At 42.6% G+C, this 13,829-nt stretch overlaps 1 protein-coding gene across 2 annotated transcripts; it reads right to left on the bottom strand.

Annotated features, from left to right (window-relative positions):
• Positions 1-2,791: 2,791 nt before the first annotated feature.
• Positions 2,792-12,812, bottom strand: LOC120046303 (ras-related protein Rab-5C). Of its 2 annotated transcripts, none has more exons than XM_038991393.1 (6): positions 12,763-12,812; positions 8,512-8,856; positions 6,616-6,767; positions 6,292-6,414; positions 4,213-4,306; positions 2,792-3,801 (listed from the first exon to the last, which is right to left on the bottom strand). In XM_038991393.1, the coding sequence occupies exons 2-6, from the start codon at positions 8,675-8,677 to the stop codon at positions 3,674-3,676; spliced, it is 663 nt and encodes a 220-aa protein (XP_038847321.1). In that variant the 5' UTR covers positions 8,678-8,856; positions 12,763-12,812; the 3' UTR covers positions 2,792-3,673. The 2 variants fall into 2 exon arrangements, with proteins under 2 accessions (XP_038847321.1, XP_038847320.1); XM_038991392.1 differs by lacking the exon at positions 12,763-12,812 and adding an exon at positions 11,353-11,485.
• Positions 12,813-13,829: the final 1,017 nt, after the last annotated feature.

The following is a 13,829-nucleotide window of genomic DNA, read 5'->3' as shown; positions in this document are numbered from 1 at the left end:
TCTCCAGAAAAGTCCGTCTTTAGCTGCTTGTCTAAGACAAGCAACAAATTGCTAATCTTTCTCACCAGTTTTCTGTGTCAGTTGATAAAATGTCTGTCTCGTGAACGCTGTGTTCACCTGTGGCACGAAGTATCCATTTAACTCAGCCACAGCCCTGACGTAGTCCGTTGGTTCTCCGGCGTCTGCGAGTGTGGAGAAAATGTCCTGCACATCTGTCCCAGTATGACGTAGAAGCAAAGCTGTCCTCCGTTGTTTTGTAACTGTATCAATGTCACGTATTGAAAGAGATTTGCGTCAGTTCAAATCTGGCATCAGGACAAAATGTGATTCATAGTCACCGAATATATTTTAAGTATTTTAATTAAACTCAAACGATAAATGGTAAATGCAATTTTCGTATATACGGGTTCACTGGATCTCCGCGCAGGGTAGATCAGAGAACTGTGGAATGTACTCAAAATAGTAGTTTTATACTATGACACTTTCATTCTCAACTCGTCCAGTTGGCCTATCATAGTAGAGGTTTAGCATGGTTCATACTCTTGCTCCTCCTTTGTGGGCCCCCAAACTTGTCCAAGCCCCTTGGCGTTTTCCTTCTCCACATATGGTTGTTGGGTAGAGCAGCTCCATCTTGTGTCCCCCTCGACCATTCACTGAAACAGTTCCTAATATGGTATTGTCCAGTATTCTAAACTCCTGGTTGGTCTAGAGAGATGCACCCCTCCCCTCTCCAGACTGTCCACAGCTTTTATGGCCTGTGGTGGTCAGTTCTTACACACCTACCCCCCTCTGTATTGTGTGTGTGTGTGCAACAAAACATCATTCACCTTCAACCAATATGCTAACAGCCTATAGTGCATAAACATAAATCCTAACAGTATTAGTCCTTGACCATCCGCGAACAGCTCAAACGCCATCAACCACCTGGTCCAGAGTGGACCTAGCGTAGCAAGCTCATTGTAGCAATCAAACTTTGGCATGGTGCCAACCATTCACCGTGCTTTCCATCTTGACAACACGAACTCACTTTTCAGATTTAACTATCGCTTTTAAACATTATCCTCGTCGCCATTGTTCAATCCTATACTTACAACTTTCAGCTAAGTTAGGATATTATAAACTCAAGAGGCAAGGCAAACTTCAACATGTCTTTACTCCATCACTGTCTGTGTAACAAGCCCCGCAAGCCTTTACTTACGTGGTGATGTCATATCAGTACATCACACCAATACACGACACTGGGGACAAAAAAAGGCCACTCTAAAATGTGCAGTTTTGTCACACAACCCAATGCCACAGATGTTTCAAGTTGAGGGCGCGTGCAATTGTCACGATGACTTCAGGAATGTCCACCAGAACTGTTGTTCATTTCTCTACCAACGTCGTTTTAGAGAATTTGGCAGTATGTCCAACCCGCCTCACACCACGTGTAACCACACCAGCCCATTACCTCGGGATCAACAGAAGGGAGGGGTGGCGAGGAGCTGAGGAGTATTTCTGTCTGTAATAAAGCCCTTTTGTGAAGAAAAACTCATTCTGATTGGGTGGTGGGTGGGCCTATGCCCTCCCAGGCCCACCCATGGCTGGGCCCCTGCCCAGTTATGTGAAATCCATAGATTATGGCCTAATGAATTTATTCCAATTGACTGATTTCCTTATATGAACTATAACTCAGCAAAATCTTTAAAATTGCTGCATTTATATGTTCAGTAAAATTATGTTCTTAAAGTAAAAAATATCCACTCTATAACTATACTGAACAAAACTATAAACGCAACAATTTCAAAGTTATTGAGTTAGTCATATGAACTGTAACTCAGCAATAATTTCTTCACAAACTGTCAGAAAACATCTCAGGGAAACTCATCTGAATACAGGTTGTCCTCATCAGGATCTTGACCTGACTACAGTTCGATGTCGTAACCTACTTCAGTGGGTAAATGCTCACCTTCGATGGCCACTTGCATGCTGGAGAAGTGTGCTCTTCACGGATGAATCCTGGTTTCAACTGTACTGGGCAGATGGCGTCGTGGAATGTCAGCGTTGTGAACAGAGTGCCCTATGGTGGTGGTGGGGTTATGGTATGGGCAGGCGTAAGCTACATACAAAATTGCATTTTATCAATGGCAATTTTAATGCTCAGAGATACAGTGACGAGATCCTGAGGACCATTGTGAGGCCCATTTTCTTTTAAAGCCCATTGTCGTGCGATTCAACCGCCACCATCACCTCATCTTTTAGCATGATAATGAACGGCTCCATGTCACAAGGTTCTGTACACAATTCCTGGAAGCTGAAAATGTACCCAGTTCTTCCATGACCTGCATACTCAGACATGCCACCCATTGAGCATGTTTGGGATGCTCTGGATTGACGTGTAAACAGCTGTTTCCAGTTCCCGCCAATATCCAGCAACTTTATATTTTTGTTCATTGTAGATAGTACGGAGGAATGTTTGAAGGGATGCATTCTTACTTTTTGCAATAATTTTGTTTGTACAAAATGTTTCATTGATGTCAATGGCAGGTCTGTGCGAAAGTTCAAGTCGTCAGGATTCAGCACTAAGCGTTAACACAGTAGACAAAAGGCTTCAAGGAAGGAAAGCAGGGGTTTACGCAAGACATACTGTCTTCATGTGATGTAGAAGGGGTCAATTTACTTATCGTCTTTTTCACAGGTTCGTCAGTTGGCTGTGTTCAATGGGGTGCTATTGACGATGTTAAATTCTCCCCTAATAAGGACCATGGTTCCTTACTCTTTCAACTCAGCAAATAGTGTATTTTTTCCCCCCTCAAACTACAAGATAAGTTTATTTGATAACAATATACATTATTTAAATCTCATGTCAGAGGCTGGCCTACCAACAGAACATTTGTGTTTGATTGGCGGTGAGCAAAATGATTATTATACCATTTTAAAACATTTATTCCCATTAACAATTTACATTTTAGCCTAGAAAATCTTGCCATGTTTTATTTATTTTTTCCAGGTCTTACGTATTCTTACATTTATCTTACAGATTCAAAAACATGGTGCTAAAAATGACTGTCTGGTATACTAGGTGATAAAATGCACACTGCGTTACAGTTAAATTTGTCGCACGTGTCAGAAACCACATTAGGTGTGTCCTATATAAATCATCCCCCACTCGTGCCAAAAGAACAGCGGTAATAATAAACAAAGGCTAATATTAATTTACAAAATGAACAGATCCGGAGAAAGAGCGTAAGACACAATGTCCCCTTGGAGCATATTTTCCCTCTTCCAGACGTGGAAGACCAACATGGAAGGAAGAAAATGATTTTAAGAGGAAAAGACAACTTAACCTTTGCGACATGCACCTGCAACCTGGACAAAAAAGCTAATAGCAGTTGGTATGAAGTTTTTTTAAAGGACAAAAAATGTTAAGACATAATCCAGTTAGTTTTAGATTAAAGTGAGAGAGGGGAAAGATGGGAGGTATAGCAGAGGGATAGTTAGAGGGTAAAAGAGTGTGCGAGAGGGTCGCACTGAAATTTTCTAGCTTATAATTTTAACAAGGGTCTCCTTTTGATTGGGGGGGGGGGGGGGGGGGGGTGAGAACGGTTCCCGCATCGTTACTCTCTAGGCCGTGATTGGTTGTCTTGATAATATGTGTGTTCTGGGCTCGTTCAGTCAGTTCATTGGATATCGGCTAAGTGCTCCCGCCACAGCATTGGCTGCTGCGGCCCTGGGGGGTGGGCTCCTGAAGGTCCACTCCTGCCCGGGCCCGGCCCCCTGCTACGGCTGCGCCCTGAGCCTCGTTCTTGGGCAGCTTCTTTGCTACAAGGACAGAGAATAGAGTAGAGTGGGCCATTAATGCTGCGTTCGTGTGCTCCCAGAATTAACAGATACACAGAACATCCAAAATGTGGATTCCTCGCCATCTGACCTAGTGAAAGCCAATTCCTTTCCTGTTTGCATTGTATTGGTAGTTATTGACGGTAAGTCGCTCTGGATAAGAGTGTTTTCTATATGACAAAAATGAAAAGTAAATGTAGTAGGCATCCACCAATTTGAATTCATCCTATACCTGGGTTTTCAAAGTAGCAACAATGTGAGGGAGGTCTATTTAGGCTTTTGAGATAAACCCATAGAATAGTAATCATATATTCTGTGTGATCACTAATGAGGACTACAGGCCAATAGTGCTTGGAGTAAGTTGGGACTCACTGGGTAGATGGTTGCCCTTACCTATGGCCATGAATATTTCGTTGACATTCATAGCAGTCTTAGCTGAAGTCTCCATGAACAGTAGACTGTTGTCATCGGCATAGGCCTGTGCTTCCTGCAAATACAGGACAATTATATTATTAATACAGAATTTTGGGGGGATTATTCAAGGCTATAACAGGTTCTTAAGCATTAAGGGGGGTATCCCGGACACAGATTGAGTTTAGACCTGGACTAAAAAGCTATTTAAATGAAGATTTTCCATTGACAATGCTTTTTAGCCCAGGACAAGGCATAATCTGTGTCCAGGAAATTGGCCCTAAATGACAATATGTGGACGACAAAGTATTTTTTGTTTTACATACTGTGCACTCGGAAAGTATTCATACCCCTTCACTTTTTCCACATTTTGTTATGTTACAGCCATTTTCTAAAATAGATTAAATTAATATTTTTCCTCATCAATCAACACACACACACAAAAAAAAAGAGAAAACAGGTTTTTAGAAATGCTTTGCAAATGTATTAAAAATAAAAACAAGAAATACCTTATTTACATAAGTATTCAGACCCTTTGCTCTGAGCTTCTGATAGGCTAATTGACATAATTTGAGTCAATTGGAGGTGTACCTGTGGATGTATTTCAAGGCCTACCTTCAAACTCAGTGCCTCTTTGCTTGACATGGGTAAATGAAAAGAAATCAGCCAAGACCTCAGAAAAATAATTGTAGACCTCCACAAGTCTGATTCATCCTTGGGAGCAATTTCCAAACGCCTGAAAGTACAACGTTCATCTGTACAAACAATACTACGCAAGTATAAACACCATGGGACCACGTAGTCGTCATACCGCTCAGGAAGGAGACGCGTTCTGTCTCCTAGAGATGAACGTACTTTAGTGCGAAAAGTGCAAATCAATCCCAGAACAACAGCAACGGACCTTGTGAAGATGCTGGAGGAAACGTGTACAAAAGTGTCTATATCCACAGTAAAACGAGTCCTATATCGACATAACCTGAAAGGCCGCTCAGCAAGGAAGAAGACACTGCTCCAAAACCGCCATAAAAAAGCCAGACTACGGTTTGCAACTGTACATGGGGACAAAGATCGTACTTTTGGAGAAATGTCCTCTGGTCTGATGAAACAAAAATAGAACCGTTTAGCCATAATGACCATCGTTATGTTTGGAGGAAAAACAGGGAGGCTTGCAAGCCGAAGAACATCATCCCAACCATGAAGCACGGGTGTGGCAGCATCATGTTGTGGGGGTGCTTTGCTGCAGGAGGGACTGGTGCACTCCACAAAATAGATGGCATCATGAGGACGGAAAATGATGTGGATATATTGAATCAACATCTCAAGACATCAGTCAGGAAGTTAAAGCTCGGTCACAATGGGTCTTCCAAATGGACAAGACCCCAAGCATACTTCCAAAGTTGTGGCAAAATGGCTTAAGGACAACAAAGTCAAGGTATTGGAGTGGCCATCACAAATCCCTGACCTCAATCCTATAGAAAATGTGTTGGCAGAACTGAAAAAGCATGTGCGAGCAAGGAGGCCAACAAACCTGACTCCGTTATACCAGCTCTGTCAGGAGGAATGGGCCAAAATTCAACCAACTTATTGCGGGAAGCTTGTGGAAGGCTACCCGAAACGTTTGACCCAAGTTAAACAATTTAAAGGCAATGCTACCAAATTCTAATTGAGTGTACGTAAACTTCTGACCCACTGGGAATGTGATGAAAGAAATAAAAGCTGAAATAAATCATTCTCTCTACTATTATTCTGACATTTCACATTCTTAAAATAAAGTGGTGATCCTGAATGACCTAAGACAGGACATTTTTACTAGGATTAAATGTCAGGATGTGAAAAACTGAGTTTAAATGTATTTGGCTAAGGTGTATGTAAACTTCCGACTTCAACTGTATGTATATATATATATATATATATATATATATATTTTTTTTTAATGTACACTATCATAGTACCACACCAAATAGGCAAAATGGTCTTCTACTATGACAAAAAAAACGACAAATTTTTTTTGTTATGTTGTCAATCAATGAAACACACACACAGCGTGGGAATTGTTCTCACCTGGAGATCAACGGCTCTCTTGTTGGCGACGTCGGCCTTGTTCCCAGCAAGAGCGATGACGATGTTGGGGCTGGCTTGTCTCTGCAGCTCCTTCACCCAGTTCTTTGCTCGCGTAAAAGTGTCCTGGTGAAACACGCAAAAGGCACAGAATGCATCATTTACATTAAGGTTATGACAGGGTACGAGAGTTGAACTAAGCCCATAAAGCATTGAGAAGTTATATTCTTAAAAGAACCAAACTATTGGTTTCACTGGTCATTAAATTCAATTGGACGCCCTGCCTACACAGTTGTAAGGGGAAACAGATAAAGAGCCTTCACGCACTCTGTTGGTGATGTCATAGACCACAATTGCCGCCTGGGCTCCTCTGTAGTACATGGGCGCCAGGCTGTGGTATCGCTCCTGGCCTGCCGTGTCCCAAATCTCAAACTTGACCGTCGTGTCGTCCAGGCAGACAGTCTGTGTGAGGAAGGCAGCTGGAAAATAGTAAGATGGAGGAAGGGAGGGAAGAAAAGTTAAGAGGATATGACAGGGGAGGAAACAGAGCGGTGTTCATGACGTTTGGAAATGTCTTATATGGCGCTGACGTTATTCCCACATGGCAGAGAAGCAGGTCTGTTCTACCTGATACATTTATACCTGCACGTCGATCAGTAACGTTGCGCCGCAATCGAGTGCGCCATGACGCGGGGTTGACATGTCAATCTCTCCCACTCTCTTCAATGTCAACATTTGTTTTGTCATTTTTGGCACTTAACCTATTCAGTGTAGGAAAAGCTTTCAGTTGCAGTTCCTCAATTTGCTCTACGCGGAGGAGGCCTACCAACTGAGTCGTACACACACGTTAAAAAGACGCAGAGGCGTTAAAAAAAAAGTGACTTTGATACGGTTCTATTTTTATAATACAAAACATACACATAAATAAGTTATCTGTGAATTCTGAAAAGCTATCCAGGGATTGTTCCATAGGGTTGTGTTTTTAGGGGTGATATTAGTTCTGGTAGAATACGTTCAAATCTTCTTCAATATTGTTAAAGTGTTAACTATGAAGTTGTTAATTTTCTTCGCTTTATCCTCTGAAAATAGACAGGTGAAAAGATTATTGGGACGAGCATGCACATCTTCAATATGTACCCATTGTTCCTCTTTAGTGCATTTAACTATGTCGCAAGTAAAAAGCCCTGGGTGGCAAATTGATACAATTCCAAGTCTGGAAGGTTAAACCACCCTCAGACTTAGGAAGTTGTAAACCTTTCCTTTTTATTCTATGAGTATCAAAGTGACTTCTATTGATAGTCCACAGTGACTAAGAAGTGAAACTAATAAAATGGATACTATCAACAAACGGTACTTTGTAATAGGCTCATAATGTTATGTAAGGTCATTTGAGAATTTTTTTATTTTTGGTATCATTTGTGCTTTTTAACCATGTCCTGCCAAACAGGTTGGAGGATTAACTTCCTAACGAGCACAGCACTGCTGCTTCTACGGATCAGAACTGCAGAGAGAAATGCTAATCCTATGTCTGTAAACTACAAACACTAGAATTCCACAATCACATGACCGTGCAGAGAGTCCATGGCCTCGTTCCAATCCTTCCTTCCTACCTCCCTTTATTGAGCCCAATCACTGACTGGGTCATTAAATCATTGATTACCTACTAGAAGGGAGGAAGAAAGATTGCATTTTTGAACAAGGCCCATTTCTCCAGCAGTGAGGACCCATGAGGCATGTCAACCTTTGACCCCTCTAACAATTCTTACATTGCGGCCATTTCCTGTGCCCTCTATCGTTGACTGGAGCTCACTATTGTGAATTGCATACGATAAGCTAATATCCGACAGAAATGCTGTTCTACGGTGTTATTCCATTTCATTTTTGGACGTTAATGACATCTCCACTACGGTAGCATCGTCCTCTACATTGACTTGCTTGAGCATACATTGCGTTGACTACAAAATAAAGGTTAAATAACTGCAATTTCAGTGTCAACTCTACACTTTTTCCTTTTGTCTGACCTCATTTGCTTTGTTTTTAACAGCCATGATATGGTGATGCCATTCTTGCAATGAGATCTAGTAAAGCCAAATATCACAGATATAAAAGACCACTTGATGGAATAGAGAAACCTGCAGTGGGTCATATCAAACCACCAGAAATAGCCTGCACAACAATAGTAAAAAAAAAAATATATATATATATATATACTAAATAACTCACCTCCGATGGTGCTCTCTTGGTACTCCTGAAACTGGCCCTTGACGAAGCGCAGCACCAGGCTGGACTTGCCCACCGCCGATTCCCCCAGCAGCACCAGCTTGAACTGGCAGATCTTGTTGCCTGCCGCCGGGCCGTTGGGTCGCGCCGGTCCTCCACGACCCGCCATGAAGCTGTGCAGAGGCTATCCTGAATGAGAGGGGCTTGGCCACACCAAGAGAGACAGCAGGGGGGGGGGGTCTGGAGCAGCAGTGGAATTCCAATATGTGGGGGCAAGGTTAGAAGGGCTGAGCTGATCGGAGCCGGAAACCAGGCAAAGTAAAGAGAAGAAGTGCAGCAACTGGGATGCTGGTGTAGAGAAAAGATAGACAAACGATTACTGACAAGAAGTAGAAGCATAAAAAAATACCACAGTTAGTCTGGCTGGAAAGTCCCTGCAGGTATAGGTGGAAGTGGAAGTTAAGCACACCACACTGGTCCTCGTGTGAGAGCAGTCTTGCTATTGGCCACCATATCTTCCTGGCATGATGTGTCAATATTGACAACGCAAACATTGGCAGATATGAAGTAGAGCCTCTTCAGTTAATGTGTTGGTAGGCAGTTGGCCTATTCAATATCAACCAAAGCATTATAAACTATGTCCAGAAATACCTCCACGGGGTGCATCTTGTCAGTCTGATTTTGTATGGCTGGCTAAATAACATTTACAAACTGTGTCCCTGTAATGTGAACTCTTTATCAATGATTTAGATGACTGATAGGGCCGGGGCTCCGTGTGACGCCACCGCACCTCCATCTTGGCACTCCTACACCATTGTAAAATATATTTAGGAAGCTATAGAAAGGAATTTATTAGTGTCTACACATTTGTTTTTGCCATGTTTATTCTATTACAGACACCTTAATGCATACTTCTAAATTATATTCTGTCAGTTCATCCTTAATTTTATATTTTGGGGGATTACTAATGCTATGTTCACCACTACAACAACAACAACAAAAATACATAAATACATGTAATTTTGTAGAATAGAATTCCATTATTTCCTATGGAGGACTGCCAATATGGCCGACAGGTGGCTCCCAAAGGCTCTCAATGTCCAATACTTAGCATTAGCAATCCAGGGTTAATTTACATCATTGCTCTTTACTTTACTGTTTGATGCCATCTATGTACACTGAACAAAAATATAAAACGCAACGTGTAAAGTGTTGGTCCAATGTTCCATGAGCTCAAATAAAAGATACCAGAAATGTTCCATACGGACAAAAGCTTATTTCGCTCAGAATTTGCGCACAAATCTGTTTACATACCTGTTAGTGAACATTTCTGCTTTGCCAAGCTAATCCATCCACCTGACGAGTGTGGCATATCAAGAAGCTGATTAAACAGCATGATCATTACACTGGTGCACCTTGTGCTGGGGACAATAAAAGGCCACTCTAAAATGGGCAGTTGTGTCAAAAAACACAATGCCACAGATGTCTCAAGTTGAGGGGGCGTGCAATTGGCATGCTAACTGCAAGCATGTCCACCAGCGCTGTTGTCAGAGAATATAATGTTAAATAAGCCACCTCCAATGTCTTTTAGAGAATTTGGCAGATGTCCAACCGGCCTCAACCGCAGACCACGTGTATGGTGTTGTGTGGGCGAGCGAGCGAGAGGTTTGAGTTTATTTTTACAGGGGCAGTGCACATTAAGCAACATTTCAGTAAAAGTGCCGGTTTTAGCCAACCAGCTAATTCTCAACGCAGTCCCTGGGCAGATTAGTTTGCCGATGTCAACGTTGTAACAGAGTGGCCCATGGTAGCGGTGGGGTTATGGTATGGGCAGGCATAAAATATGGACAACGAACACATTTTATCGATGGCAATTCGAATGCACTGAGATACCGTGGCAAGATTCTGAGGCCCATTGTCGGCCCCATGTCACAAGGATCTGTACACAATTCTTGGAAGCTGAAAATGTCCCAGTTCTTCCATTGCCTGCATACTCACCAGACATGTCACCGAATGACCATGTGTGGGATGCTCTGGATCGACGTGCATGACAGTTTGTTCCAGGTCCCGCCAATACCCAGCAACTTTGCACAGCCATTAAAGAGTGGGACAATATTCCACAGCCTAATCAACTCTCTGCAAAGGAGATATGTCGCGCTGCATGAGGCAAATGGTGGTCACACCAGATACTGACTGGTTTTCTGATCCACGCATCTACCTTTAAGGTATCTGTGACCAACATGGGGCCTAATGAATTTATTTAATTTGACTGATTTCCTTATATGAACTGTAACTCAGCAACATCTTTGAAATTGTTGCGTTTATATTTTTGTTCACTAACTGTGTTTGTCCAAAAGCTGTCACTGGCGTAACGTTAGCTAGCTAACTAACAACTAGGACGTTTGAGTTTCAGTGCACTGCCTAAGTTAAGAGTACAACAAAGTATACCAGTTCAACAACCATATGACAGACAGCTCATACGTTAACGTTAGCTAGCTAACTTAGATGACAAAACAACAGTCAGTAAGTGGAAAATGCATAGATAGTTGACTAGTAGCAATGGCTGGAGCATTTTAGTAGCTTACTCGCTACTACGCTAGCATTTCTAGTTAGCTAGCTGACTACTGTAACGTAACTAGTTAGGTATCAACTCGTATTTGTCACATGCGCCGAATACAACAGGTGTAGACTTTTTTTACCGTGAAATGCTTACCTAAGATCTCTTTCCCAACGATGCAATTAAAAAATATTGTTTAAACAATATAACAAAAAGGAGAACACATACAAGGACGGTACACAAAGAGAATCAAGTATTATTTAGAGGGGAAATGTGTTCTTTCTTACCGATTTAGATAACAGTCGTAGTATTTGCCATTAATTTTCAAATGATTGTTTTGATGTTTGTTTCACTTATCAGTTTAGCGAATGACTCTATCCTGTATTTCCGCGTTGTCTAACTGAACATCCGGGTTACACACACCTTCCTACACACCTTCCTGAAACGAGGCTCTCGAATCTGGAGTAGTGGGATGAGAAAGCTCACATTTTTATTTGCAAAACACGCTGCCTACGTAGTCTGACTCTAGGCTAGACTACTGTACACTGACACCGGGACCTCAAAATGCAAAACCAGCCCCCGGAGGAAGAAGGTAAATGGATAGGTAGCCTGTCGGTATCAGTTGTTGCAGTGGCCACCTCTGCAGATATTTTCCAAAACAAACGAACGTTACCTAAGTTAGCTAGCTATGCACTAGCCCATGACTCTCTGTTCCATTAACGTTACATTACACGTAAGAGTCATTGGACGAAGCGTCTTCTAAGGGGGAATTTTGTGACGAGTCCGGAAGTTCAATCTGCACATTAACACTCGTCGCTTGCGGTACGGTTTTGGAAGCATAAGGACCTTATCTTTTATATCATCAAGAAATAAAAAAAATTATACGCACCTTGCTAGTGTGCCCATTCTGCCATATCTCCATGTTACAGTGCTTGTTTCCAAAAGACAAGTCGACCACCTGTACTAATTAGCTACCTATCATGAAAGACAAGGGCCATGTGTTTCGAAAGCCGTATAACAAGCAATGATTATTGACGTTTCTAAACGTTAAAACAAAGCGTCGGAATTGTAGTTCACACGAGGCAGTCGTAAGAGAAACGAATAGCTGAAAACTGTAGGGAGAAGGTAGAATGCAACCTAGAGTCTGAGAACTAGCTATGCACCATCTGAGTGTCCACCAACAAAAAACAAGTGTTACACATTGCTTTAACAACTGTGTAGTAGATATCGATTGATTAATCGGAATGGCCGATTTCAAGTTTTCATAACAATGGGTAATAGGCATTTTTGGGTGCCGATTATGGCCGATTATATTGCAATCCACGAGGAGACTGCGTGGCAGTCTGGCCACCTGTTACGCGAGTGCAAACAGCAAGGAGCCATGTTAAGTTGCTAGCTAGCATTAAACGTATCTTATAAAAAACAATGTTAACATAATCACTAGTTAACTACACATGGTTGATGATATTACTAGTTTAACTAGCTTGTCCTGCGTTGCATATAATCAATGCGGTGCCTGAAATTGTCACTTCTCTTGCGTTCAGTGTAAGCAGAGTCAGTGTTGCCAATTTAGTGACTTTGTGGAGTATTCAGACCCTTCTAGCGACACATTTTCAAAAGAATTGACTAGCGACAAATCTAGCGACTTTTTCTGGTGTTATTGGAGACTCTGACGTGAAAGCACGTATCGTTCTTACTCTTCTCAACGAGCAGTGGGTGCTGCCGTGGGCCCCACGCCGTCCCAAAGCACTCACAGGCGGCGCAGCGGTCGCTGCAGTCAGAGCAGGAGATGTTCACCCCTCCTCATTCAGACTGCAAATGAATCGCGCTTGCGGGAAGCCGCCGCTGGCTGATCCCGCCCTGGCTTGCATTCAGGGCAGGATGTAAAATGTTCTTTGTCTAAAATAAATCACTGCATTTGACTCACACAGCCTCAGTCACTTACTCACCTTGTCCACTGTTTGTGTGCTTCTCTGTGACATAAGCTAAACATCTAGCTGGCTAGCTCATCATCTCTTAGTCTAAACTGTACACTGAAAAATACAGAAAGGAGTGGGAATCAAACCCTGAATTCAAAGGCTGGGCTGGTTGAAGCCATTTATTGGAGATGATACACAGGCATACTGCCTGTATTGTAAGGCTGATTTCTATGCCAAACTTAGTGATGTAAAAAAACACATGACAACTCAAAACATACTCAAAAGGCAAAGCCTTATAACAGTTCCACCCAAAACAAGCTGCCATTTATGGTTAAAAAATTGACTGGAAAAAGGCTGAGGCCACCAGCTATCGCTGAACACTGTTGGAGAAGGATGTAGAGGATCACATTGGAGAAGGGTGTAGAGCTGCTTTCGCAGACTCCACTGCTGCTACCCACTTCAAAACGCACAGGACAAAGTGCACAGAAATTATTAATGGTGTTCTAGTGTAACAGTATAACTTTAAACCGTCCCCTCGCCCCGACCCGGGCGCAAACCAGGGACCCTCTGCACACATCAACAACAGTCACCCACGTCGTTACCCATCGCTCCACAAAAGCCGCGGCCCTTGCAGAGCAAGGGGCAACACTACATCTAGGTTTCAGAGCAAGTGACGTAACTGACTGAAACGCTACTAGCGCGTACCCGCTAACTAGCTAGCCATTTCACATCCGTTACACTCACCCCCCTTTCAACCTCCTCCTTTTCCGCAGCAACCAGTGATCCGGGTCAACAGCATCAATGTAACAGTATAACTTTAAACCGTCCCCTCGCCCCGACACGGG

This window comes from Salvelinus namaycush, chromosome 4 (genome assembly GCF_016432855.1).
Source record: "Salvelinus namaycush isolate Seneca chromosome 4, SaNama_1.0, whole genome shotgun sequence".
Lineage (NCBI taxonomy): Eukaryota > Metazoa > Chordata > Actinopteri > Salmoniformes > Salmonidae > Salvelinus > Salvelinus namaycush.
The sequence above is the reverse complement of the archived record's forward strand: the minus strand, read 5'-3'. Positions and strand labels throughout refer to the sequence as shown.